Source organism: Colletes latitarsis, chromosome 2 (genome assembly GCF_051014445.1).
Source record: "Colletes latitarsis isolate SP2378_abdomen chromosome 2, iyColLati1, whole genome shotgun sequence".
Lineage (NCBI taxonomy): Eukaryota > Metazoa > Arthropoda > Insecta > Hymenoptera > Colletidae > Colletes > Colletes latitarsis.
The window spans coordinates 14,678,844-14,706,725 of NC_135135.1; the positions used below are offsets into that span (position 1 = coordinate 14,678,844).

Consider the following 27,882-nt stretch of genomic DNA (forward strand, 5'->3'; position numbering starts at 1 on the left):
GCCCATCGCTAGATGCAACGAGATACGAGGAAGGGTGGCGCGTCTTACGGCAAGAGCCTAACCAGGACCTTTGGGCGCGTGGTAGTTTATCGAGAAGTCTTAGCAAGTACCACAGAAACTCCGGGACAATTTACGCCGCGAAATGTAATTTTTTGTATACAAGGTAGACTGGTAAGCAGTGACAGATACAACTTGTTCTTTTTTCGGGAGGCTGCGTTCGCGCGGTTATAGATAAAACACGCGATATTTACCGAATTCTTTTTCGATATCGATAAATGCAAATAACTGTGTATTAAATTTCCCGTGTCCCGTAACTTCTCCGGTTTTCAGCTTGCCTGGCCCGCAGAGTTGCTCGAGCCAACCATACCACGTTCCCTGAATTATAAACCTTACCAGAAGCGTATTAACCCTAGAAACACCGAGCCACCAGCCGTTAAAGACCAATAGCCTACCCACGCTTCACATTTTTTTCCATTGGAAGGCGACGTCTAAACGCGACGTCTAAGAACCAAATAACATAAACAATCACAATGTTGCAACTTCCTTTTATAAGAACTGTACGATCCGATACGCGATAGGAGATTTCGTTAGTATAGTCGTATGTTTCTGTGTTTTAACAAAATATTCCCGCTATAAAATATGATTTCAGCCTAATTTTCTGTCTCGACTCGCCCCGTTTTTTACATAAATGTAACACTTTGTCGACTTAAACAGAACAAATATGTAATTTCAAAATTCCGTTGGTATATCGAGACGAAAGGAATTTCTGTCCTCGAAGCCAGCTTCCCAATTAACGTGCACTTTACGTACGGGCCAACCGCTTAATGCAATTTTAACACAATTAACCCGACCATATCGATTGAGACAGATGAAAGTAAATATCGACGATAACGATCTGGGAGATATAAATCGACCGTGACGATTCGATTGCCGGGGTTGGATCTTTCCTCCCGATTCCCAGCAGATTAAATTAACTCGGAGAGTCGGTCGAGGGAAAGGATACGTAAATCGTAAGATTCCTAGATGCCAAAGATAACTTTACATCTGCCGGTCGATTGCGATAATTAGGCTGGCCGGAGATTGATCGAAAATCGTATTCAATTTCAATGGGTCGGATCATTACCTAATTAAGCGAGCGTACACGCTGTTTGCTCTTATTACGAGAATTAATTAAACGGTGGATCGATGTAGCGAAACGTTCCTCCTGCGAGCGGTTAAACACTTACAATGGAGGACCATGATTCGGACGAGATTTCGGAGAGAATCGAACGTAAAATGTACTGAATGGAGTATCAAAACAAATCCTAGATCGTACAGAGCTTATTTTTTTGAGGGTTTACAAAATACATTTCAAGAGAAACATTGTTCTGCTATTTTGAAAGCAAATTTTGAGAATAGCGATTCACTGCCAATTTTATAATTCTATTGTTAATCGTTGTCGATCTTCGGCCGGCCACGGAGCAGAATTTCGCGCGATACGAGTTAATAGAATGTGGCGAGCGGTCGTAGGGGCAAAGGCTGTGTGGATTTTGGGCAGCATCCGTGCACCACGGTCGAGAAATCAATTAACTTCGAATCAACGAGCGAAAACCACGGGCTTAGCGAATGAGCCTAAAATGAGGGAGGACACGCCGTCAATTTCACTCCGCGACCCTCGAATACCGCGCTTCTTTCGCGCGGGGCCGAACGGTCGCGAAGATTACCGTCTTTTCTATCCGTCCGCCGGGACGAATTACCAATTTTGGCCTCCGGTGCCGTGGCCTACTAAATTAAATTTTCACGTGACGGCGACGCTGGCCCGGTCATTAAAAGCGAATTTAGCCGAGATTGGCGCACGGTGAAAAGCACCATAATGGCGCGCATGTTGGCCCACACCCGATCGAAAAAACAGAGACAAGACCAAAAAGCGGTAGCTCGTAGACAGGAGGCTCGCACGCTCGCAATCGAGAACCAAATTTACATTTTTGCACGCCACACGCTGTGGCTCGGATTTCCCAAAAGCATTGTCAAACGTTGAACAATCGATATTCCGAACATAATTAAATATCTTACACTTATTGCACGTATTCGACGATTAATAACTCCGACAGCCTCTACTAAACTTGGTAAAAATGTAATCTGATCACACTTGCCACGATACCATTACATATAATTACACGGTAATTACCATTCGAATTGCGGTGCAATCATAATCGTAAATCTTTAAAACTTACAATAAATGTCTAATTGTCGTGTAATTACTACGCGATTACAGTGCAATTATACCTAAATGTAATCAATTTTGTCACTCTTCATTTTCGTCTCATTTCCGCCTGCAGAATCATTCTTTGAAAGGATTATCATTAACACCCGGAACACCTTGCGTAGTATCATTAGTCGCAATCGGGTTTATTTAAAAAATTTCATAATTCCACTGAGTTTCAGAGATTTTGTTTGGCCGTAACGCGACGCGAGCGCCTTGCTTTTCGTCCGTCGACGAATTGGTCCCCGCAACGGTCGCGCTTTTTGTCGTCTCCGAGAAAAACCCGTACGGTCATTTTAAATTCATTAGGCGATTCTGAACGCGACTTAAGCGTCAAAGCAGGCATGAAGAGCGAGCCGATTTACCGCTGCTTTCCGGCCCGCCCAGGCATGTTTCTTTGTAATTATTTTCAGTCTTGTTCCTTTGGTGGCTGGATCAAAAGTGTTCACGGCGAGTGTGAAATCTCGAATGGCGGACTGCATAATGGCTCTAAAATTCGCTGGTAATTACCCGGAGGAAAAAATTTCAATTTACGAAAGTCAGAAAGCGCCTGTGTTTCGGGGCAAATTGTTCTGAAACGCCGTTTCTCTCCGGTGTGTTTACCATTATCAAAGGCGAAAGTTGAACGTAGTGACTCGACGCTGGAGAACGGTGGTGTATCGAACGGGAAAATTTCGAGGCAAAAACTTGATAGAAATATCTATTTATATTATAATAAATGCTAGAAAATGAATCAACTACGAACTCGGATTTTTTTGGATAGACCTTTATTTATAGTACGCATCGAACAGAAAAGTGACGAGTTAATAAGGTGTTTTATTTTTTTAACCCTGACTGTATTTCCATAACTGGTTTCGAACCTTTGAAAAACGAAATAAGAAATCTATGCACATTTACGTACGCTTGCAATCGCGTGGCTGTCACAGCCTTTTAATCGCATAAAATTAAGGGCATACACGATCAACTAAATAAGTACTCGAACGAAAAATCAATGACAAATTAATTCTGTCGTACGTTCTTGGCAAAACGTCTCTAAGAAACGATACCAAGGTAATGACCATAAAACATGAAAGCGCGTGGACGTAATTGATTTAATTCCTGCCCAAGGGGGCAGCAGCTGTTGCAACAAAGTTTTCATTTACCATCTGCATTCATGGATGCGCAATCTTCGGGAGGGAACGTTAATCGGACGATCGCCCGAGAAGTCAGAGTCGATCTTTCCGCCAAAGTTTCCAACATTTTCTCTCTCCGGCGTACGAAGAAGCTTTAGCCAGAACGCAGACATTCCTTTCAGTCGGGTTTCTTTCGTGCGTAATTCGCACACTGAAATTGCCTGCTCTAATTCCAGGGTAATTGCTCTTTTCTGTTCTCTGAAAGCCACCGGGGTTCCCTTTGCATTCCGCTAAAACTGCGCTGTGGCCAATTAAACGCGAAGGAAAGGGGGACTAATTGAGACGTAGCTATTTACAGGAATTCGGGCCAACCCATTATTATCCCGGCCAAATGCGCTTATAATCGGCAGATTTTAATTATCGTATAGTAGACCAATCGTCCGATATATCATCTGGAAACGTGTGATTCCGAACGGACGTATAGTATTTCGCGTAGCAACGAACATTCGTTCGGTTCTGTCCGTTTGTTCGCCGCTGTTGCCTCTGGCAGCCATTACGCGAATTTTCGTCATTGAAACGCTTTCGGCTAAACGTTCGACCACTGCTTTCTATTCGACTCGAAGATACGAAATTTTGGTAATTCATCAGCAGGAAGCCTGTATTCAGGGCTAACTGTAATTAGAAAAGCTATTCCGTTTAATTAACCACCGTTTCGATCACTTCTTTCTTTTGAATGTCTGTTTCATAAGTGGTATATCGTCTGTAATAGTCAGACATTTTGAAATACGCGTTACCGAGAACAAAATTTGAGAAACTCATTGTTACCCATATATGGGTGACTTGACTTTTCATTAAGGAGCTAAGAAAATTCTCAAGATTGGATGTTAAAGGAAATAAATCATAATGAAATCAAAATAAATTCCAGGGTTTGGTCTGGCAGTCAAAGTGTTAAGAGTCAATACGTGCTGTCAGATAATCCAATAAAAAAGAAAGCAATCGTTTACTGTTCCTAATGGGAATCCCTCCAAACACGTTTGTTTCTTCCCACATTGTGATGCAACGCGATCGCAGTCACTTGCACGTTCCACGGAAAAACGGTTCCCTCCCACCTTTGGCCTGCGAGCGAAATTCACGATGCAATTTCTCCGAACGCGTTTCAAGCGCGTAACAGCGGTCCATGGTTACGCGAAATTCGACGTTGTGATTCGAAGAGAGGAGCCACGGTACATTGTAGCCGGGCCTACAAAGAACACCGTGCATCAGAGAGTCATTTATCCACGTAACTCATTTTGGCAACTTCCCTGTTGGGGTTACGGACTCCTCGTTGCGACTCGGACCGAAATCGAGTCGGAGTCGGACGTCTGACGGTGCGGAATCCGCGCGCCGGATCCGCGTCCGTGGCAGAAATTATACGCTTTCGAGTACGCGGCGCGCGGAGAGGCTGAAAGAAAAGACGAGGGGGAGGGGACAGTGATAAATCACAAATTGCACGAACTCGTTGCGGCCGAAGACAAATTGGCTCCGCAGTCATGAGCTACGCAGCGGGTAATAATATAATTATAGGACTGCCGGGCACTTTCGACGTTTCGGTTTCAGCTTCTTGCCACGGTCTACGCGAGACGCCGCGCCGCGTAAGCGCGGGCTGATTTACAGTCGGCATTTTTTTGCCGCGTCTCCGTTACGTAGATGGATTTCAATAATATCAGTAGTGCGACGGCGACGGGGAAAGACGGACTGGTTACGAAGAGGTACGAAACGGGCGTGACAAGCTTCTCGACTGCGTAATGACCGACGCGAGAAAGGTAGACGTGTAATTGCTGGACCCCGTGGACTTTGATTATCTTTGATTAAAAGCCGTATCGTGATGACCGTGCGATGTTTAGGAAACGTCTTGATTCTCGAGGCGCCCTGGAGAACATAACTGCTCTACGTGCGATAGTTTTTAACTTAATCGGAATGTAATTTATAGTCCGTTAAGTAAAAAATCTCGTTTAAAAAATGACCGTGAAAGGACGCTCTTCTATCGTCGCGCGTACCTGTTAAAAAGATTGTAACTTCGTCCCGACGAGTTTTTCACGTGACCATAAATAACGAAGATATCCAAGCAATTCCACTTATGCGATCCACCCTTGCATGCAGTGACTTCGGTACCTGCATTCCAACAGCCTCGTCGTTACACAGGTTTAATTGCTAACTTCGCGTCTTATTCACCGGTCTTCAGGCACCGGTTCAATTGTAATGGCACTCGAATCGCGAAGACTTGCGGAATTACAGTTGATGAAGAGCCACGAAGAACCGAGTGAATGTTTTGCCCCGCCGTGGCCAGTACCTCTTGTAATTTCCATTCCCAGCGAATGATCCGTTGCAAGAAATCTTGAGCTGTTCCGAGCGGTCTGGAATAAAGAAATTAAAAAGCGGCGAGTGTGCGGCCGCAATCGGGAAAGCAAGAAGAATCGACGCGGCCTGGCGAGGCGGACCCGGGGAACGTGAAGCCTGGTAGCGCTGCTGAAGATTGCCACACAGGAGGCTGCGTAGATAAGGTCCGCATGCAAAAGTGGATCATTACACGGGCATAAAGGCGAGGCAACGAGGGTACAGGCAATAAATACTTCAATCAGTGGCCTCTAAGGCGTCAGTTAGCATCGCGGCGGTGCGTCGGGGACAGCGCTGCGGCGGCGACTCGCAAAGACCCTGAAGTCCTTCCACTTTCCGTTTCGTGGCTAAAGTATGCCCGCCCTCTCTGACAGCCAGCTGCAGCCTGTTCTCCAAACGGTCACCCCCTTTGTCGTCGATCTGCATAACTTTCGGCCGTCAGGCCTAGCCAAATGCCACTTTTGACGGCACGGAAACGCGAACTGCCTCACCAGGACCAGGGATATCTTGCATAGAGTGGGGGTGGTAGCTTGCCAGGGTGGAAACTCCTACGAAACGTTCCAACGAACTGGAAGACGAATATTATATACTTTTGTCTCGAGTTTGCTTTGTATTCCGAGCTTTGATGAAATCTCCATCCTAGAAGCGATCTAGTATCGAACTGGGTATACCGGTTATTTAAAGTGAAAGTGTATACGCAATTTTATTGACAACAGTATAATAACTGTACCGGCGATAGTGTAAATAAGTAGTCCGATCGTAATCTTCGGTCTGTCACCCCAGCCAGGCTCTAAATTACCAGTTTTTCCCAACCCCGAATAGGCACACTTCCCCATTCGTTGACACTGTCTCGTATCTAATCGCATACCGTTCGCTCCAATTGACTCTTATATTATCGCCGCGTTACCAACAACATTAACAAACTAATTGAACGTTACATGGACACGTTACGTTCCCACGAACGTCTATAATTCACCCCGGCGAACGGCATGCTATAATCATAGTTACGCAAAAGCAGCTCGAGTACGGCACTAATCGGAGTATCGAACCGGAGGAACGAGAACCGGTCCTCGGGTTCTCGATAAGGCGACGCGATCGCGTTCGAAGCACGGTGCGACCGGGTGATAAGGAATCGCTAGGGGGAGGCCGATCCAGGCGTCGTATCGGACGACGGGACGCCGATCCGACGCCGCTCGATGAACAGACCTGGTGGGATAACCTATCGGTGTCGATCACTCGCGTGACCGCGAAGATAACACCGTTGGGCTGTCGATAAATCATGTCAATTATATATTGTTTATGATCCGTTGCCGGTTAAGAGGATCCGGAGATTCGATCGGATCGCGCGGTGGAGTGGCTCATAGCGGAAAGGAAAGGAAAGGAAAGGCTTCCTCGGTAGCTTCGAGGAGACTAAGGTCGTTGTCAGGCCCGCTGATAATTGGGTGAGTAAAGCGACACGACACCCTTCGAGCACGCCGGTGGATCTGCGCCGTTGTTGCGGGACCAGGACCATCGTAAAGAGTGGCTGCCACCATCGGGGCATCAGGAGCCCTCAGTCAGGGCCTCGTCCGGACAATAAATCTGGCCGTTCGGTGGGTAATTGGGTTCACTCGGTGAGATCAGTCCGATACTGTCTGCCTCGTGTCCGTCTGTCCATCCATTCGCCGCTTGGCTCCTCTCTTTTCTCTGTTCCGTTTGTCCCGCGGTCGCTCGGTCTCTCCCTCTATTCCGCAGCCCAAACCACGTCCCCGCGTTTACGTGAATGCTGAGAAGGAATTCCAGCCCCCTGTCAACGGCCATTCCTCGCGATTGTTTAATTATTTTTATTGCTACCAACGGGCTGTCCGAATCGTGGACTATCGGCGGGTTCCGCCGCGATTAGAGGGTAACGCCGCTCCCATGCCTAACATTTAATGAACACGGTGCATTTTTAACGATTCCGGCTAAACGTTCGTGAAACGACCGTCGTCCGTACAAATTAACCGGAATTATCGACGCTGATATCGGTCTCCCTCGAAAGAGGGTTAGACGTGCGTTTATGAGATATCTGGAATTGTTTGTTGCGAGATCAGGAGCGCGTGTTCTGTAAAAGGCGCGCACAAAAGCATCGACGAAAGTCGCTTGTTATGCGCCGGTTTCATTCGAATCGAGCGAAGATCGTGTCGTATGCAAAACGTCGAATTTCCAAGGTTCTCTCTTCAAGGGCTCGCGGCCACTCGAGAATTGCAAAGACCTGCCGATCTGTGGGAGTCAGTTCGAGTCTGGCTATAAATCTGAATAATAAATGAGTCCCGACGGCCTCTAAGAAGTCTCCGACTCAGTGAGAAGACGTTCCTGAGGGTTTAAAAGATGAATTTACGAGTATACCGTTCATGAAGCCCCGCTACGAAATAAAAGGCATCATTGACTCTCTCTTGTTACAAAAAACGACGCTCGGATGAGGGGAAGATACCTCCCTGCGGTAGCGAACATCTGTGCCTATTTTTTCTCCCATAGAACGCTTCTTTCTTCTAGGAAAATTTTGATTCGAACGAGGTCAATCGTAGAAAATGGCAATTTCAAATGCGTTAATTTTTGTCGTAACTTCACCTCTACTATTTTACTGTAATTTCTTCCATCTGAACATCGAAATAAACAAAATTCACCATAGCTATAACAGCCATAAAGCGTCGTGTTTCACCATTATCGTAGAATAGTTGTCCTCGACGAAGAATTCGTAGCTGAACATTGTTTCCCTCTGCTTCGTTATCTAACTTTCCCTCGTTAATCCTGTTCTTGCCGCGTTACCGATGTCGAAGCACAAACGGCCATCGTTTCCAAAAATTCTCCGCATTCCTGCAAAGCGAGGAAAGTCTTTCCCTTTTTACTCTTCGTAGATTCCCGAAATTCTAGATCTATTCCGAAACACCTCGTAGTTTGAAGGAGCCGCGCCGACACCTGCCTTCGCCCAACTGGGCGTGGAAGGGTGTACGAATTTATTTATGCTCACGGACCTCCCTAATGAATTTTCGTCCGCGGTGTGAAATTTCGTCGATTCCATAATTGGCTCATCCATCTTCCCAGTTAAAAATCGGCAAAGCTAAAAAGCGAGCTGCGTCCATTATCTCCTATCCTTCTTACAACTCCCCCTAACCCACGTAGATCGTAATTAACCCTTTCGTAGAAGTGTGGAACTATCGGGCTAGCCAAGAAAAGAAATGGTACCCTTGACCACGTGTAATTTAGAGGAATTTTTCGATCGAATCAACGAAAGATGCAGGTCGTTCCAACTGAATTATACAATCTGGGAACGTTCAATATTAGGTCATCCCATAAGTAATATTCACAGAGGGACACAAACAGCTCTTTCTGTTTCACTAAAGACTGTATTAAGTTTGATAAAAAAAATATTTTTAAAAAGAAAAACTAGTCAGACCAGAATATTTATCGAGATTTGGCTTGAAAGGCACAGAGATTGGGACATTTACCCTAGGTAGAGACGGTTCGACACGCATCGAAATGGAATCCACGCAACGCGTGAATGGGACGGCACGCGGAGCCGCAAAGCCATCAAACGGCGCGAAGGATGCCGGGTTGCAAGGTGTATAAATATGATGGAGTTGGCGATATGGTAGCCAAGAGTGTTGCCGATCGTGCGGCATGGAGCTCCCGAAGCCGAGCACCAGGAGTACTTTTGTCTCTCGCCGACAACGGTTACCCACGTAACTCACGTCACCGGGCCAGCGATTAGATCTTCGACGTTCTTTCATTTTTTTCTCCCCTCGTCGCGTCGCGCTTCTCTACAACTGGGAAACACCGGCGTCGGTATTCGTATGCCGCGTCCATCGCCCGAGCTCGTAGATATTCATAAACGATCGACGGCCTCGTAACGCATCGACAACGAGCACCTTATTATTCCCGCCTCTATAAAATTCGAGCTCGCATTTTAGAGGCCGTAGTTTGGAAGACAAGACGCAGGCTTCCGTGAATGGGAATCGAATCACAAGCCGACAAGAGAGAAATTATACGAACCGATTGGATGGAAAAACGTACGCCGAGGAATGAAGTCCCACGGATATTCAATGGCGGACATACGCTTATAGACAGTATTAAAGTTCGTGTCAGAACGTACCGAAATGTATTTAACGTAATGTATTAATAACCTGAAATTATATAAAATAGAATCCGAGATGTTGAAAAGAACGTCATTACAACGTGAGAATAAGTATGTTATCAACGAGTATTAATGGAAATAAGAACTTTTAGTTTCGTCAATTGCACAATTAAACAGGGTAGCACACTGCCTGCAACGTATTCTCGGAACTCGGATGTTACACGAAATACCAAAGTGACTGAAATTATTCGTACAAGTCGGTAACTGCCAAAGTTCACGATCCTCGAATGAAAATAATGAAACGTTATGGGTCATCAAGGAAATTTAGTGATTTTCGGACTCACTGATTCCTATCTCAATCGTCGAAGCTTATCTCGAGAGAGTCACAGGTGTAATTAGCTGCGGCTTGTACACCGATTGTAAAAATACTGCTACTGCCGCACACGAGCACACTTATACAATATTAATTTAGTAAACCCAATTAGTTAATTGAGGATGGTATGGCCGTATCGTAAGGGGGGGACCTACGATACGTCCAATCGTCTCGGTTTAAATGTACCCCGAGGATCGCGTTTCGAGTACAAACTTATACGGGCCAAAGTGTTTTGGAGCGCATTTTCGCATTAACAAGCAAATGTGCGACACGCGAGTATGTAACGATAACATTAACTGCGGTAATTGACATAATTATCACGGACGTTATCATTTTCATTAGTTTCTTCTCGGGTAACAGGGAACGTGGACTGTGGTAGCATTTACGCGACGATGTTTATCGCGTTTCGAACGACCGTTCCCGATGGAGTTCGCAGTAAGAAATGCGAGTGAATTTCGTAGTTGGACTTCCACTCTTTTCACGGTCCTTGGATAGCCGAGAGGCGCTTTCTTGCGGAACCACGAATATCGTCGGCTCGTGCAGCCTGGTGTTTTGCTCTTTAGGAATCATTAGCCTCGGCTTTCGCGGCTAATTCAAATTGCGATTCTCTGCCAGCCTTGTGCTCCTCCTCATCAAAATACCGGACACATGGCAAAGCCGCACCGAGGAACCGACAAAAAGGACGAATTAACTTTTACTGCGGGAAAAAGCACGCCAGGTCGTTTTGCGCGCGGCGTGCCGTCTCTGTGAACCAGTTGCGGCAACGTCCACCAGTCCCCAGGGGCCACACTCTTTCTCGGTATTTCCGCCAGCACGTGCACCGGAATGTTCCATTGTAGTCGTTTTACCAGCGAAAAGCGTACGCACAACTTTGAATGTTAAATTAGCTCACGGGGGGATTTCGTTTTTAGCCAAACAGCTTTACCCCGTCCTAAATCGTAAAAGGGACCTTAAACGTTCAATAATCCTCTCGTTACCGCGCCATCGTTATTCCATCAGTACCCCGTCATTATTTCCTCATTTTACACGCTCGTTAATAGTCATTAATTTGTTTCTGTATCAGTAGAATTACCAACAAGGGTGCAACAAGTTTGTCTCCGTCCGAGAATGGTTTAGAAAACGAAGAGCAAAATTGATACAGATACTGGTTCATCTTAGAATGTTCATAAGATACCTAATCAATATTATACAAAATTACTTGAACAAAAAAAACAGAAAATAGCATATATTTCCCTACTGACTATTTTATTTTTACTTGTTTTCAAATTTGAAATTCTAAATCCTTGCTCTAAAAGGTGTCGCCACGATAGCGCAAAAGCGTTTCCCTCTGGTAAGCGAAATCTGCAGCAAGATGCAGTCGCTACTTTGCCTGACGCTTGCCAGAGGACGCCACAGAATTGTGTGGAGTGGTTGTGTTTTGTGGAGGGCGATGAATCGCCCTCTCGCTTCTGGCCATTCTACGCTTATCCCCACCACAAAACATTGGTACTCACGCGTGGCACGCTTTCCACACGTGGATCGCGCGTTTCTTTCCTCGCTGGAACTCGGAGGAGTTCGGATCCCCTCGTGAACCCTATGCCACCCACGTGTTCTGATTTTTTAAAGCAGACTCCCACGCGATCCGTTCTTAATGGTAAGGGTAAGAAGTCCTCGTTAAAAAATACATATCGTGCCATTAAAACGAATTTGTCACTCGTCATTTGTAGGTAGAAAAATTGTTCAGTGCTTTATAAAATCCGGGAATGTTAAAGAAAAATTTTTATTTTTGTACACCTACATTCAGCCATACGTAACATACAGATACATATACATAAAATATAGGAGTACCCCCTTAATATATTGCCTCAAGCTCCATCTCCCTTTAAACGTGTTTTTTTCAACCTTGAAGTTCACCCTACCCGCGACTTGAAACGCTATTAAACTACTAATTTAACAAATAATCGTCGAAAAAGTAAAAAATTACATGTAGAGGACAAGATACGTAAAGGAATAAAAAATGGATATACTAGGTATAAAAACTCATTTGCCAACTCGTAATCCAGACAGTCACGGGAAGATACCATTTTTTACAACTTTTATCCGCAAATTATACGTAATACCACGGCATTTGTAATTTTGCTCGGTTATTACAATCAATTTCAGTGATTCCCATGCGGGCGTTGCAGCCCGCCATGTAGTCGCAGCCCATAAAACGCTTCAGCCAATGTAATTACCCTGACCGCCACGATTCTAGAGCATCGATACTGCAAAGCGCGCCGTAATTGCTTCAGAATTACGAAAAATAACGGTTGTTGAAGTTAGATCGTAAAATTGAGCTAACGAGAAGCGCGGCGAACGGGCGTTCATCGCACGCTATAAAAAAGGGGGTCCGAGTGTGGCTAAACGCGACGGATATTCATCGATGCACGGGTTATTACGTGTTTAATTTTGGACCACACACGTAGTTGCCCGTATTTCAAAGAAACGATAACGTGTAAACCGAACACCAGCGTATACCATTATCAAAAGAACGATTATCAGCATCATTTATTGTATCACTTGTGACTGAAAGTTACGTCATACAATTCATAACTAGGTATAATAGAATACGTAATATAGATTCCTATCCCTACATTAAAAGCCAATAATCTTAACAAGTACCTTTATAATAGTAGGTTGTCCCCGTTTCGATTTCCATCTGTCCTTTCAAACATTATGTACCCTTGTGTTTTCGGCTATTGAAAAAGAATGTGAAGAAGGTCCGAGTAAAAGGGAATGTAGAAAGAAAGGAAATCATGTTTCTAATCTACTAAACCTCCCCTAGACACGGGAACGTTCAGTATTAGAACAAAGAATCTGCTTGAAAAAATTGGAGCCAACGTTTTATCAGAGATCGGACACACCGATACTGATGTCGACTTGTGGTTTTCATCTATTTTCGGTACCCATGTTTGCGCCACGACATGGTCAACTACAGATTTTTAATTAGGCTAATAAATTAAAAGACAACAGGATAGTGTTTCAGATGCCATTCATAGGTATCCATTGCTTCTTTGTATTTTCTGGAAAAGTATCCCTTTGTTCTCTGGCTATCAGTTAGATCTTCGCACAGACGAGGTATACGAGTAAATCTTACATCTTATGTACTTTTGTGACCCAAACAAATTTATTAAAAATGAAAAACATATTTTTAAGAAAAATTATTTTTAGTTGCAGGGGTCAATTGCAATCATTTTTGATGAATACACATACCCCCGAATTCCTACGCACCTTCGAGAAAAAAATTCTATACCGAAAATATAATGTGTGGCCAGAAATGTTTCTCCGAAATTTCATGCATATGTTTAAAAAATCATAACTTCTGACCCGATTAAAGCATTCAAGGTCTATACATTCTTAGATTGGAAAATAAAAATATCGGATTTCAAGTGTTTCGAGAGCGAGAAGGAAGGGTTTACATTCGCCTTCTTTCTTGAATTCCCGAAGCTGTCCGAAGTGCAGGAACTCACGTACACGTGGTTGTGTATTAGGTTGCGTAAGTGGAGGGGCAGTTTTCTCTGGGCACCGGTCTGCCGTCTGGTAACAGAACCTCTAATTCTTATAACACGCAGAAATATTTCTTGTAACGTCTATTCTATGCCTTGTTTATTCTTTATCCAAGTTAATGAACCATTATTTCGTTTTTTGTGATAAATATTCATCATGAATATTTAAATGGCGCATTCTAGTTTTCTGTTCATGTCGTCCGCTAACATTGTGAATTGACGGTATAGTATTTACAATTTTTGATGGGATTCTAAAGGAATGAGCATATGTCCAGTTGATCTGTAATTATTATAATCAAAAAGTTACGATGGAAAAATATATAAAGTTGTTAAAAGATCACGATATGGATTCTCAATTTATGGGCATAGTAGTTGCTGTAATAGTGATTATCCTAACTATAGGTAATTAGATATAGTATTTCTAGGTTATGATAACCTTATGTTTGCTGTATAGTACCCAGACCAATGATTATTATGTATTAAAAGTAATACGAAACGTATCAATAATCTATGGCTTACGCAATAAATATATTTTCTGATTATTTATTATCACATTATTCAAAATAACATCACAGTTTTTCTGTAGCAAGTACAACTAAAAAGACATTTACTTAAAGCTATAAATAGATAACATACTTGTAAATCATATGTACAAGATAAAATTCACAGACATCATTCAAATAACAAAGAACATTTTGTACGAAGCCACATGTATATTATTATTTAAACATTATTTATTGTTTGAAACTTTAAATGACATTGTGGAATCTGCAATAATATCAATGTCTCTACTACTTTTATTGCATTTTATTTCTGTTTCTTAATAGAATGATGGTTTTTAATTAATTGTAGGTTTTATATAAATGTGTATTTGGGTATTTATTATTGTATTCATTAGAGAATTTAAAATATTTGTCATGTTTTGTGTTTTCTATTAGATTAATACTTATAAAATATTTTGTATTGATACCATATTTGACCCCACAATGCCATTTATGTGCATATAAAATCACGACACCATACAAAGGTTAATATTGTTTATGAATTTTATGAGCAGTCTCTTAGAGTCATTTATCAAGTCCTATACACATTATGTTTATTTAGTTAAATTAAATGTATATTATAATACCTACAGTAATTGTGGAACAATACAAAGATAGATATTAGTAATGAAACAAACATAATGTTATAGTTGTATATATAATACAAAAATAGGTACATTTTAAAGCAAGAACTTTCCTAAGTTATGATCCAAATACCCATGAATTTAACTCTATAGTACCATTTATCTGATATTGATAGGATAACTGATACCATATAAGTTATAAACTTTTATTGCATTTCTTTGTTCAGTAATATTTGCCATATGGCGTAGAAAAAAGTCCATAGGAAACAGTGTACTGTTGACTGGACTCAGCGATGCTGGTAAAACATTACTATACGCGCGTTTACTTTATTCCAAATTTGTTAAAACGCATACATCTGTGAAAGAGAACACAGGAGATATCACGATTAACAATGTAAGTTTTTATAAATACAATGCATAAAACATACCAATGGCATGGGCCTTTAAAATGTTTTGTACATTTAGCGTGTGTTAAAAATTGTCGATATACCTGGATATGAGCGGCTACGCTATAAATATTTTGATCGATTCAAGTTATCTGCAAAAGGAATTGTTTATGTAATTGATTCAGTAACTGTCCAGAAAGACATTCGTGATGTAGCAGAGTAAGTAAATACAAGTGGCAGGTCATCACATTCTGAAACAAAAATGATGAAAAGCTTCAATTTTCAGGTCTTTGTATAACTTACTATCTGACTCTGCTACACAAAAGAAACCTCTACTTATATTGTGTAATAAACAAGATCAGACAATGGCAAAGGGTTATACTGTTATAAAGACTCTACTTGAAAAAGAAATAAATTTATTACGTATGACAAAGACAAGTCAATTAGAAGCTACAGATTCATCATCCAAAAACATCTTTCTTGGTAAACATGAAAAAGATTTCGAATTTTCTCATTTAATCAGAAATATTGAATTTGCAGAATGCAGTGCATTTAACAAAGATCTTGACAATTCTGCTGACATCGAACAGTTAATCGTTTGGTTAAAGAAAATTACATAAAATATGTATACTAATAATTTTTTCAAATAAATTATTTGTTTTTAACTTTCTAAATTATGTTTTTATTCTCATACAATAAACAATATTTGTAGTGGAGTTTTTACTTTTCCATAACAATGTAATGCAGCACACTTATAATTAAAATTTCGTAAAAAATATTTTGGTCGATTTAATTAATGCAATATACACCTCATTATTTATAATTTAAACATTAATCTTTATTTTGACAGCAAACTGATCGGTTAATACTTGATTAAATAAACGTTACAATTTAATTTTTAACATTTTCGTGTTAAAACCAATGTTCACATAAAAAATGTATATAGGTAATAATTGAATATTGCAGACACTTTGTTGTTCTTTACTATTATTTATAAACTTAGTGCATATTCGTTCTAACCTAGCAACAATGTTCTACGTTAGTTGTCAAAGTGTAACAGACTAAATTTATCTACACTTTTTAATTTTGTAATAATCGATGAATTTAAACATCAACTATTTCTTTTTATATACTATTAAATGTAAATAGTTCAAATAGCCAAATTTTTCCTTCACCTTTAGAAATCTCTTCTTCCGATGATCAATTATCGACGCTACTGCGCGAAAACAAGTAGTTCAAGTATTAACACGACGCGCAAATAGATTATTTAAACATTTCTAACTCGTAGGTTTTGAATTAAATGTATTTTACTTCTACCCTTATTTAGACTACAATGTATTTGTTTATTACTCAAAAGAACTTAATTTTTTATAGTATTTCGCATTTATCAATTTATTCGAGTTGTATAGTAAAATAAAGAATTAATTTAAGCAGAAACTAATATAAAATAATAGATATAAAGTAATGTAAGAATAAATTGTAGAACTGAAGCAAGGAACTTATAGTACAAATGTATTCTTTATAGATTTTATAATTCCATGCATTACATTATATACTTTTCTAAATTCTATCTTTTACATTCATGTATTGAAAAATCATTGTATTTATTTTTTAAAAGTGATCTAATTCCTTTGAAAATAGAATTATTAATACTAATTATGGTCTGTATAGTCTATATAGACCGACTGTCCACTGTAGGATAACGTAGTAAAATTATATGCTTTAAACTTTTATAAATCTTATAACATTTGAATTGATAAATAAATTTGAACACTGGGAGAATTATGCAAATACTTTTGAAAGTTGTATTTCATTGAAATTTGATTACTGCAAGAATAATTAGTATAACTCTAAGAATAAGCAATTTGTGTTTGAAAAAAACTAAAATTAAGAAAAGAATTGAATAACTTGAATTAGGATTTAATGTGTAGAGATACACATCATTTTTAGATTCAGCTTCAGATAATTTCCACGAAGTAAAGATAAAATTATCTGGGCAAGTAATCACTAAACTAGTACGATCCGCGCGCCATCTTTCGTTAGAAAGGAACAAAATTTCAAAGAGAAAGGGAGATAACCTCCAAGTTCATAAAATGCGTTTACGCTACAGATACGTGTTAAATAATTTGTGGAATCACTCAACGTGTGTATTCGTTTTTATCAGTTCGTGATAGTATTATATACCATGTCGTCCGCAAAACCCACCGCTCAGGATGTGAACTATATGATTGATATCGGAGGTAACGTTATCATTATGATTACTCCGTTTTTACAAAAATGAATTGTTTGATGTGATCAATAACACAACTTTGAAAAACAAATATACATACATCCACTAACTTTTATTAACATCTTTCAAACGATTGCATAATTGATTATTGCAATTGTACACCTCGGTTGTGACTTACTTTCCAAACCTTGAAAAAGCACGTAAAAACAGGTTTTAATACTGGATAATAAATCATCGTCAAAACACCTGTTATCGAATGTCTGTGCGTAGTAGTAGATTGTGTATGATAACTTCATATTGATATCAAATCATGATATTTTAAATTACGATAATACTAGAATTATGAACATTGCATTAAATCGATGAGCGAAATGTACATTATGAAACTTTCTTAGAATATTGGAGTACTATCATGAGTGTCAGAGACGATTAAATCATAATATTTTGTCAATATTGCAAACGAAGATAACGATTATTTAGATAAGATGATTTTTATGTAAATGTACAGCAAAACGCAATGCAGAGGAAAAAGTTTGGTAGACGCATTGCAGTAAAGTATAGCGCGATATTAGCAAACGCGTAAGAGGGGGAGTGATTGTTAATCAATCAGACAAGACAGTGCGCGATAAAAAAACCGATTTGACTCGCAGGTACTTTTTGGTGCATGACTTTTTCCAAAAAATTACAACGAAGTTTTGAATCGTTTCGAAATGTTATTTGAAACTAGAAGCTCTTGACAAATTTTTAAATCCTCGATATGTTTCGAAATATTATTAAGATCCATTAAAAAAGTGTTATTCATTACTATTATGATCCCTTCACTAGTCATCATTCAACGAAGCAAAAAGAAAAAATTCTCTTTATCGAAACGAATGGCAGTTAGGACTTTCAAGTCGATTCTGTTTTCGACGCGATTATAGATAGCGAATATAGTTGATGATTACTTTCTCTTATAGGTATACGAATTAAATATAAAGATAAAAGCGAAACTTTTACCGAAGATCGTCTCGCGAGTAAGGAGCCTATTGGTCAATTCAAAGCATGGTTTGACGAAGCATGTAACACCCCGCAAATTTTCGAGCCGAATGCTATGTTCCTTGCCACGGCTACTAGGTAATCGTAAATGACTTGCCTCGCCAACGAACGCGTGAAACAATTCGGAAAAACTATTTTCTTACAGAAATGGGATTCCATCGGTGCGAGCTGTTTTGCTCAAAAGTTTTGGCACAGATGGATTTAAATTTTACACGAATTACGAGAGTAGGAAAGCTCGCGAACTTGTAAGTGTATAGTTTATGTATAGTAGACGGAAGAGATACCGTGAACTTGTAGAAGAAACAAGATTTCAATGAATGTGAGTGTCAGAAGTCAAGAGCTCAAAGGTGAATTCTATAGACTTTGTGGATACTACAGTTGGATCAGAATCAACTGACTGTTCGGGGTCACTAAGGATTTATTCCTGCTATGGTAATACGCCAGAAGACCATCCAATTGGTCCTGCAATGTCATGAGCTATCTTCTCTCTTAAGCCGTATACAGAACAAAGAGTTAAGACAGAGACAGAGAACCTGCGGTCTAAAAGCCGCATATTTGTTGAGGAAATTTCGCGAGATTTTAGGGCGCTATCTATTGTTTACAAAAAATGATTTCCCTATATAATCGTTGAAAGATAAATTAATTTTGTGTGAAAGTTAACCACTGTTATCGATCTACCCATTGTTCTGTAGTCGCGATGTTATCCTGTTTTTTGTTTGGTTTGATTAATTTATATTCAGGTAAGTATGGCTATAATTTCGACAAAACTTACTGTTTTTAATGCCATAAGTTTTCCCACCTTTGAGCTAAGGAAATCAGGCACGTATGCCTGAATTTCACGTATACCAACGTATGTATGCCATAATCCGAGCACACGTGTCTTCGATTGTCTTTGCTCTTTGGTCTGTACGCGGATTTACGACATTGCTATGTGGATCAAAATTTGAGACACAGAGAACGTTTTCCTACAAATTTATGCAAAGTAGGAGTTTACTATATCTCTTTCAATCATTATATACAGACTTTGTATGGCACGAATGGAAACTACGTTTAGTTCAATTTTAGGCTGAGAACCCGAATGCAGCGCTGACTTTTTACTGGGAGCCTTTAAAACGAGGCGTAAGATATAATAAACACTGATATTTGTTACTGTAGAGAGAAAGAATCTAATCATTAAATGAAATTATCAAATTACACAGGTGCGCATAGAAGGCAAAGTTGAGAAAACGTCAACAGAAGACTCGGATCGTTACTTTCAAAGCCGACCATACCCGAATCAGATAGGATCTATGGCTAGTAAACAGAGTACAGTAATCGCAAGTAGACAAACGCTCATCGTGAAAGAAAGGGAGTTAACGGCTCAATTTCCGGAAGGACAAGTTAAAAGACCAAGCTGCTGGTAATTCATTCAACGAAATCATAACTTAATGTTATTATAAGTTATCCGTAAGACCAGTAATTTATTTTCAGGGGTGGTTATATCGTTATTCCACATTCCGTAGAATTTTGGCAAGGTCAAAGCGATCGCTTGCACGATAGAATTCGTTTTAGACGACCTAAACCTACCGAGAAAATCGATAACATTCTCGTCCATCAGGGAGACAACGGATGGGTTTATGAAAGACTATCTCCGTAAATATTAAAAAACTTATATGTATTCCGAAAAAACATTAATATTACAGTATATTGTTAGATAGATAGACAAAAAACGTAAACGGGTGGGATTAGGTATACTTCCTTGAAATTTTTAGAATTTCTCTTTGTAATCCTGAAATGTAAATACATATTGTTACTTGTTCCGAATTTGTTCATAATTGTTGCTTATTCCGAATAATATGAAAATGTGAGATAAAAAAAGATCACTGGCAAGAGGATGACCTCAATTATACCATTTCGATTTTAACGATCTTTGGGGTCATCTTCTTGCAAGTCGTTGCCTCCAATAATTAACTACGTATAATTAATTACCCTTTCGATTTTTCCACACTGTCTCAACATCAAAAAATCCATCTTCCTCTATAAGATTTTGGAATTGTCTCATTCCACCCCCAACTCCAAAATAGTAACTTTTACCAGCAATAAACCTGAAGATAGCACGCGATACGACGTTACTCTTAAACCCATAGTAACCTGATTCAATTTTATGACGTAATGATTATACTTGCCCAATGCCATCGTGTTTTAGTTTTTGTTTAAAAACTTCGTAAAGCTTTCTATGATTGTCAGGATTATAAATCGTTTCACTCGTGAAAATTAAATCGTATTGTGCAACCTCGTTCGTGGAATTCGAATCATTTAGTTTCGTAAATGATTCCCAATCCCCGCAAAAAAATTTACATCTCTTTAAAAGGCTTTCTCGATCCTCGAAATTTAGTAAAACGTTTGGGATCGTTACGGTTCTAATCACCTCTATATTCTGCAAAACTGTTTGTTAATACGTGCTATTTTGGAAAGATCATTACAAATGCAAGCTAAACGATACGAACATAATCTTGAAAATGAACGATGGAATTGTTTAGAAGAGCGATCAGACCGATGATACCGGCACCACATCCTAAATCCAAGACAACTTTGTCTTGAAATTCGATATTATGCTCGAATACATAATGACCTAGGTCGTAACTGCATTCCCAAATTTTTAAACCACCTTGATACAAGAATTCCAATGATTTATTCGTTTTGTGTTGCTGTTGATAACGAAGCAACAAATCGTGAACGTTCATCTACATAATTCACGTTCACTAACAATGATCTAGGAACCCTTATAGATAACGATTATAAGTGACCGAAATTTGTTTTTGTTGTCAGTAATTATTATCGCGTATAACAGGTATACTAATGTTATTGATATTGGTTATCAATAATTAGAACCAAAAATTGTATTATTAAAAATAATAAAATATAACAGTTATTTTTGGTCCCTAGTTTTTTTGAAGAAATGACTTGTTCTAAGTACCTTCGTATATAGCAGGGATAAGGTCAGAATGTTGCGACTCTGCTTCTATAATATTTGTACAATTATTCTGTTTTAATTCGTCTACAGCTCTCTCAGATCGAATTAACTTTAACTTGTAACCCGAAAATATTATATTCTCGGTATAATCGTTAAGTTCGTATTGTTTTTTTATTTGAGATTCTGATACCTCAACATTCGAAGCAGGTATCCAATTAATCGTTAATTTTTTCCTATCGCTATCTTCCTCTGAAATAATTGTTCTAATTTGAGTTTGTATGACATTGTCGTTTAAAATATTAACTTTATTTAACTGCAAGGAAGATCTATACAAAATTTGAACAAGTTTATTCAAACGTCACAAATACGAAAAAAATAATATAGAGTAAATATAACCTCAAAAATTTTATCCTCAACATTATTTATATATTGATCGACAACAAATAAAAAATACAAAAATACCTTTAGTCTCGTCATGTTTCGTAAATCCAAATTTGAACATCTTATTCCTAACAGTATTACACTTACGTTAAAAAAGGCTACTAAGAAACAAATTAATTGAGGCTAAGCATGCAACTCCATGTAACATCGTTGAAGATAAGTCAGATTTCTACCAAAAATGATTTCTTGAATGCAGCGACCTCTAGATTCATTGATAAACATAATTAAAAATTAAATTTTCGAAATGTTCGTCCATTTCTAATATTATTTTTGAATGAACTAACGTATATTTGTTATATGCTCTGTTAAATTGTACGAACAAAAAACTCGTATACTTTCTATAACGTTAAAATACCTTATCTATTACTGCATGATAATTCAATGAATCCAAGACGTAATATATTTAGTAGCATTCTCATTTGTTTCCTTTAATCTAATCTTTCGAAACATGTATCAATCTGTATTTGCAAAATCATTTTGATAATAATGACAGTATCGTCTCTTTCATCGTATTATACATATATTAAAACTGTAATTTTATATTTAATTATTACATAAGTTCTTAATGATTGTTATGTTGAATTGTAATTTCTAAAATATTACCTGTATGTTTGCATTTATTCAGTTTATTAGATTCAGAGAAAAAATAACCTGTATAATATATGTTATTTGCACACAAATTAGCAATAGAGGGAATAATTATCGCATGTTACAACTAGGTAAAAAATACCCAGAACTATTGTTAAATACATTTTGCTTTGGAATATTTATCTATTAATCATTTTAACGGTATGCACTCTGTGCGCCCAACGTAACGATGATAACAATAATCGTAAAATTTTTAATAATTTCTACAGCATTGGTTAGTAAAAAGAATCCTTGTATCAATTCATAGAAAATTGTATAACGTATTTAGTATTGAATACACGTTTCTACTTGACATTAACAAACGCGTAATTATCGAATATTGTATCTTATCGTTAAACATTTTATAGTGTAAAGTTTCTACTATCTTTTGAAATTCTACACCAGTTACAGATTACAGATCAATCCTCATTGATCTTCTCAGAGCCAAAACCCATTGTCGACTACATATATGAAATTTGTGTCGTGGGTTTGTTGTTTTCATGATATAACGTTTCGAAAAGGAGAGAGGGTTAAAAGACCCAACGTGTACCTCTGAGGGGCTTCCCAGTACGTTCAATTTTTCGTTTAAAAGGCGATGTCGAATCACGATTCCCGTTCAGTTATAGTTTTCACGCGAGTTGTTACGGTGCTGGCGATCATGGGGTCGTTAATGTTTTTTCTAAGTGCAGCGTACGTTTTGACTTTGCTTTTAAAGTTCGGAAACAGTGCCGTCAAAGTGTCAATGACGTGGGAAGATTTTGAAAACGGCACCGGTAAGAAGTGATTCTTTGCTACGATTTGACAGAACCAAAGTCACCGATTGCGTCAGGAACGTTACTTAAAAATATATTTCTGCTATAAAATTAACATTTTTTCTATGAAAAAAACACAGTGTTTTCGATATACGTATCCAAATATTAGACTTATTTCTAACGAACGCATTTCGAAAGCAGTATGAGTCAACTATCTTTGCTTATAATCAATCCAAGAGAGAGTGAAGTTTCTAAAGACTCTTGCATCATGTGTCCACTGGCAAAGATGAGCAAATTTTATTCGAATAATTAAGCACAGACTGTTGAATACTATATCGAAGATTAAATATAAAAATTAAATACATTAAGTTGTCACGCGTTTGCTACCCGCTTTTCGGTGTGGTTCCAATGATTCTTCCATCGGCTGACTTGTTTCAATCGCGTACTCGTGGATTATCGTTTCACATATTTTGCGAAAGACTTTCTAAAAGTGTAAGTGTTGCCTGTTTAGATGGCCTAAGGATTATAAGCAGGGAAGAATGGGGAGCCAGACCACCGGTAGCACGGGAACCAATGGTAGTGACACCGACGCCTTTCGTCGTGATCCATCACGGAGGCATTACTCAGTACTGTTACGATCAGACGACGTGTTCAGCGATCGTCAGATCGTATCAGAATTTTCATATAAACGATCGAGGCTGGTTCGACATCGGTTACAGCTTCGTTATCGGCGAAGATGGAAACGCCTACGAGGGTCGGGGCTGGGATTATATCGGAGCTCACGCGCCTCCTTACAACAATCAAAGCATCGGAATATGCGTTATCGGTGATTTCAGTAGTAGGTGTTTCATTATTTCGTTCTCTTAATCATTCTAAAAAAGTCGGATCCTGAAACCTAGAAAACTGTGTCGGATTATCGAGCACGTTCTTGTCTATTTTCGACCTCAACTTTGAATAAAAGTAACCGTGGTTAGAACGAAGGTCTTTAGTCGAAACAAGTGACATTCGTTCCGATCGATTTTAGCCATCGCGGTACAAGGACTGTTTCATAAAAGTCGATTGTTTAAGGCTGAGTCTCCCATCTAACAAAGTGACAACTATACAATCGGAAAAGATTATCAGTCGACAGTCGCTCGTCCTCATGTACATCGAAACTTTACATTGTATTTGTACTTTGTTCGCCGGGGCCAGATCAAGAATGTCTGGAGGGGATGATTTATATAGATCTAAAACGCGTAATTAAAAATAATTAAGACACGAAGAATTCGTATACCTGATTCGTGTATTATTTTTGTGCAGATGTCCTGCCCAACAATGCGGCTTTGAAGACTCTGAGCGCTCTAATCAATTATGGAGTGAGTCTTGGCAAAATAAGCAAAAGTTACCTGGTTATAGGCCACCGGCAAGCAAGAGATACCGAGTGCCCCGGCAGTGTATTTTACAAATACGTGCAGACGAATCTGCGATGGACGAAACATCCTGTACCGAAATACACGCCGCCAAAGACAACTGTAGAATCAATCGCAGTTGTGAACGACAACGCTAACGTAACTTATCTTTAAACGATTACGAGAAAAATCAGATACAAACGCGTTAGTCGAGTAATATCCATTTCTACCTCGAGGCACGGTGAATGTCTCAAAGCAGTAGGCTTATACGAAACACAGTATTTATATCATGCGCGACGTTATTCAAGAAAAACGTAAAGCATAATTCAATTCCTCCTGAAATGAATCATTTTTAAGCGAAGTCTATTTAATTGAGATAGATGGTCGATCATTTTTGCGCAAACACGCGTATTTCTGCGTATTTTTTGTTTGTCAACCGTATCAGGATACGATTTATCGAATTCATTGATTGTTCCTGATTGAATGTTCCTGAGAAATATATTACTCATTATTTTATTATAGCATGTACATACAGAACATTTTTAACTATTTAAAAAATCCTGTCTTATCTTATTTTCCTTCCCGTAAAAAATGGGTAATTATTTAGAATAGAATTAGCAAATAAGAAAGTTAATGGAATTCAACAAAATGGTTCATACATAAAGAAGTTAATTCTGTCCAAGTAAACAAAATTTCCCCAAGAAAATAATGTACATTATCTGGGTAAAACTTTTCCTAGAGTAAAAGTACACATTACACAAGCATAATACCGATTTGTTTCATTTCATTGTCTGTTATAAATAACATTATATAGCAGCAATCGTTGTTTTATACAAGTTGTGTACTGACTTGGGAAAATCCAAAACTGATACAGATGATTCGTAAATGTACGCGTCGAAGTTTCATTTATGTGTTGCTAAGATCAAAGATCATGACGCGGTGACATATGACATCAATTCCCTTATAAATGTCTAGAGCTTAAAAGATTTCGTGGCAGTGTTTCTTCAATAGACAGGATGAACAGATCGATTTCAGTGTTTCTTGTATTGACGATTTGTCAAATAACGTTTGGCGCTCAGCACGAGACACCTGGTACTAAATCTCTTTCACAATTCTATTTTTAACATTGGTTATTGTGTTCTTATATTCGTTACCTTCGAAGCGAAATTAATTCCAGCGATAGAACTGGCAACTTCTTTGCTTAACGCGAACATGTGATAATTATTGTGACGTCAGTGCGATGACAGTGTATACAAGAAAATAATTTGCCCTCGTCATGAGTTATGGCCGAGATTTGATCTTTCTACAGTAATTGCTTTTTTTGAAACGTCTCTAAACAAAGAGAAGACATTAAGATTCATTTCTAGTTCTTCTAATTTTGTTCAACAAGTCTCATATTTTAATTAGTCTATGTCAAGGATATAATACTACTGGGTAAAATAAGTTAAATAATTAACAACGTAGGACCTCTAATAAGAATAAAGTGTATAGAATAAGGATATTCTAAGCTCAGATTTTGAAACACTTACAACACACATAAATATTTAAAATAAATTCTTGATCAGGCGTTTTAATTTTATTCAGTTCGACCAAATATAATATCGCGGTCAGAATGGGGCGCCATGGCCCCAAAATGGGCGGCAAGAAATCTGATGGTAGATCCACCCCCGTACGTAATAATTCACCACTCAGCATCAGATGGTTGCACCACTCAAGCGATTTGTCAAGCTAGAATGAGAAGTTTTCAAGTAATTAATTTAATTAATTTCTCATTTGTGACGTATATGGTGGGACCACTTGATTTTTACTTTATTTCGGTTGCAATCCGCAGAAGTTTCACATGAATGAGAAAAATTGGTCCGACATTGGCTACAATTTCGTAGTTGGAGAGGACGGTAACGTGTACGAAGGAAGAGGATGGGGTAAACATGGCTCGCATTCAATACCTTATAATTCGAAAAGTATTGGGATTTGTATAATTGGTAATTTCGATGGTATGTTCGTTCGATATACTAATTCATTTTTATCAAACAACGATGCGTGTATCGTGTAACGCATTGTGTACAAAAACCATAAAATTGCAGGTCACAATCCAAACGCAGCAGCAATCAGTGCAACCAAAAGCTTGATATCGTATGGGGTAGCTATTGGAAAAATAAAAGATAATTACACTTTATTGGGACATCGACAAACTACCCAAACGATTTGCCCAGGAAGTAGTTTGTATAATTTGATTAAAACCTGGTCAAAGTGGTCGTCAAATCCATAAATACGAAACACACATCACCATGAAATGTTACTATATTTATTATTATTTTGTACAAAGTATTTTTAAATAAATGTCCTCCATTTCTGTTGTAATTTTATTTGTTTCGTCCATTTATACGTAAAGTGTTACGAGACCGTTCACAGAATTATCGTAAGTGTCCTCTTCGGTTCTTACGCAAATATCTACGTGAGAGAAGTCAGGAGATTTTGTTTGAACGTCGCTGTAGTGACTTTTGTCCCTGGCCTAACAAATGTGATCAACGATTGCAATTATTAACGAATACATTTAGTAGAGGTTTGCCACCCTCGTTTTAGAGAATACAAATCGTACCTGAAGCGGAATTTGGCGACTGAATTTTGCGTTCAGTTCCGGTATGCATAATTTTGTCCCATATGGTATTCCCGAATCTAGATCCATGGAGACAGTGACGAATTCCGTTCGACCATCGAGGAAATCCTAGATAGAGAAAACACAAGCTCTGATAAGAAAGTTCCAGGACGTAGTTCACTTTTTTCAAAGAACAAGTGAGATTACTACGTTCAGTTTCTGATTATTAGAGAAATAAATTTTTTAACGCACCTGCAGATTTCTCAGTTTCTTCATTCTGGCATCCAAGTAATCGAATTCGTCGTCACTACTGTAGTCAGGATAATATGCAGTCATAGTCACGTTGTGATAAGCACGACCACTGCAATTGAAGTCTGATCTATTGAGGCTTCGTTCTAAACAATATCGAAGAATATGCCAAGAACGTCGAAATTTAATGCAGAAAAAATGTTAGAGTGAAAAATATTTACCACTCGCGTGGACAATAGAAGCGACGAATACCACATACGATACGATCAATATCGTTTTCTTCATTTTGTCGATCACGAATTTCAACTTTGCACTGCACGGAGGTCGACGAAGTAGTGACTTCGAAATATCGACTGATGCTGTTGCAATTTCCAAACCATAC

The 27,882-nt window shown here is 38.8% G+C and overlaps 5 protein-coding genes across 12 annotated transcripts; 3 read left to right on the forward strand and 2 right to left on the reverse strand.

Moving 5' to 3' along the window:
• The first annotated feature begins 13,706 nt into the window (after positions 1-13,706).
• Srprbeta (signal recognition particle receptor beta) lies at positions 13,707-15,903 on the forward strand. Of its 2 annotated transcripts, XM_076781458.1 has the most exons (5): positions 13,707-14,119; positions 15,071-15,237; positions 15,309-15,448; positions 15,516-15,712; positions 15,770-15,903. In XM_076781458.1, the coding sequence occupies exons 1-5, from the start codon at positions 14,026-14,028 to the stop codon at positions 15,847-15,849; spliced, it is 678 nt and encodes a 225-aa protein (XP_076637573.1). In that variant the 5' UTR covers positions 13,707-14,025; the 3' UTR covers positions 15,850-15,903. The 2 variants fall into 2 exon arrangements, with proteins under 2 accessions (XP_076637573.1, XP_076637564.1); XM_076781449.1 differs by having other exon boundaries at positions 13,708-14,119; positions 15,516-15,903.
• LOC143349872 (histidine protein methyltransferase 1 homolog) lies at positions 14,245-22,049 on the reverse strand. Of its 7 annotated transcripts, XR_013081017.1 has the most exons (5): positions 21,910-22,038; positions 21,451-21,696; positions 20,981-21,141; positions 20,463-20,910; positions 20,084-20,262 (listed from the first exon to the last, which is right to left on the reverse strand). XR_013081017.1 is itself a non-coding variant. In XM_076781487.1 (3 exons), the coding sequence occupies exons 1-3, from the start codon at positions 21,947-21,949 to the stop codon at positions 20,966-20,968; spliced, it is 462 nt and encodes a 153-aa protein (XP_076637602.1). In that variant the 5' UTR covers positions 21,950-22,038; the 3' UTR covers positions 20,768-20,965. The 7 variants fall into 7 exon arrangements, 1 of the variants encoding a protein (XP_076637602.1); XR_013081023.1 differs by lacking the exons at positions 20,084-20,262; positions 20,463-20,910; positions 20,981-21,141; positions 21,451-21,696 and adding exons at positions 14,245-15,199; positions 15,334-15,480 and having other exon boundaries at positions 21,910-22,049; XR_013081024.1 differs by lacking the exons at positions 20,084-20,262; positions 20,463-20,910; positions 20,981-21,141; positions 21,451-21,696; positions 21,910-22,038 and adding exons at positions 14,245-15,199; positions 15,334-15,480; positions 17,638-17,772.
• LOC143349867 (pyridoxine/pyridoxamine 5'-phosphate oxidase) lies at positions 17,262-20,297 on the forward strand. Its single transcript, XM_076781472.1, has 6 exons — positions 17,262-17,469; positions 18,416-18,572; positions 18,640-18,739; positions 19,560-19,613; positions 19,694-19,893; positions 19,965-20,297. The coding sequence occupies exons 1-6, from the start codon at positions 17,415-17,417 to the stop codon at positions 20,128-20,130; spliced, it is 732 nt and encodes a 243-aa protein (XP_076637587.1). The 5' UTR covers positions 17,262-17,414; the 3' UTR covers positions 20,131-20,297.
• Positions 22,050-23,129: 1,080 nt separating the features above from the next.
• On the forward strand, positions 23,130-27,016 carry LOC143348116 (peptidoglycan recognition protein 3-like). Its single transcript, XM_076777993.1, has 7 exons — positions 23,130-23,288; positions 23,779-24,105; positions 24,567-24,827; positions 25,616-25,747; positions 26,240-26,403; positions 26,487-26,649; positions 26,740-27,016. The coding sequence occupies exons 1-7, from the start codon at positions 23,174-23,176 to the stop codon at positions 26,922-26,924; spliced, it is 1,347 nt and encodes a 448-aa protein (XP_076634108.1). The 5' UTR covers positions 23,130-23,173; the 3' UTR covers positions 26,925-27,016.
• LOC143350014 (uncharacterized) lies at positions 26,917-27,878 on the reverse strand. The gene is made up of 4 exons (XM_076781764.1): positions 27,722-27,878; positions 27,504-27,646; positions 27,255-27,380; positions 26,917-27,167 (listed from the first exon to the last, which is right to left on the reverse strand). The coding sequence occupies exons 1-4, from the start codon at positions 27,783-27,785 to the stop codon at positions 27,036-27,038; spliced, it is 465 nt and encodes a 154-aa protein (XP_076637879.1). The 5' UTR covers positions 27,786-27,878; the 3' UTR covers positions 26,917-27,035.
• Positions 27,879-27,882: the final 4 nt, after the last annotated feature.

Coding starts and splice junctions, on each gene's coding strand:
- Srprbeta (XM_076781449.1), top strand. CDS start 14,026: ATGGAAAAATATATAAAGTTGTTAAAAGATCACGATATGGATTCTCAA. Junction 15,238..15,308: donor GAGATATCACGATTAACAAT/GTAAGTTTTTAT, acceptor TTGTACATTTAG/CGTGTGTTAAAAATTGTCGA. Junction 15,449..15,515: donor GACATTCGTGATGTAGCAGA/GTAAGTAAATAC, acceptor TTCAATTTTCAG/GTCTTTGTATAACTTACTAT.
- LOC143349867 (XM_076781472.1), top strand. CDS start 17,415: ATGTCGTCCGCAAAACCCACCGCTCAGGATGTGAACTATATGATTGAT. Junction 18,573..18,639: donor TTCCTTGCCACGGCTACTAG/GTAATCGTAAAT, acceptor ATTTTCTTACAG/AAATGGGATTCCATCGGTGC. Junction 19,894..19,964: donor GTTAAAAGACCAAGCTGCTG/GTAATTCATTCA, acceptor ATTTATTTTCAG/GGGTGGTTATATCGTTATTC.
- LOC143349872 (XM_076781487.1), bottom strand. CDS start 21,949: ATGTTCAAATTTGGATTTACGAAACATGACGAGACTAAAG. Junction 21,697..21,909: donor GAAACATGACGAGACTAAAG/GTATTTTTGTAT, acceptor CAATTATTTCAG/AGGAAGATAGCGATAGGAAA. Junction 21,142..21,450: donor TATCCCTGCTATATACGAAG/GTACTTAGAACA, acceptor TCTTGTATCAAG/GTGGTTTAAAAATTTGGGAA.
- LOC143348116 (XM_076777993.1), top strand. CDS start 23,174: ATGGGGTCGTTAATGTTTTTTCTAAGTGCAGCGTACGTTTTGACTTTG. Junction 24,828..25,615: donor CGCTAACGTAACTTATCTTT/AAACGATTACGA, acceptor GACATCAATTCC/CTTATAAATGTCTAGAGCTT. Junction 25,748..26,239: donor CGCTCAGCACGAGACACCTG/GTACTAAATCTC, acceptor AATTTTATTCAG/TTCGACCAAATATAATATCG.
- LOC143350014 (XM_076781764.1), bottom strand. CDS start 27,785: ATGAAGAAAACGATATTGATCGTATCGTATGTGGTATTCGTCGCTTCT. Junction 27,647..27,721: donor TTCTATTGTCCACGCGAGTG/GTAAATATTTTT, acceptor GATATTGTTTAG/AACGAAGCCTCAATAGATCA. Junction 27,381..27,503: donor AGAAACTGAGAAATCTGCAG/GTGCGTTAAAAA, acceptor TTCTCTATCTAG/GATTTCCTCGATGGTCGAAC.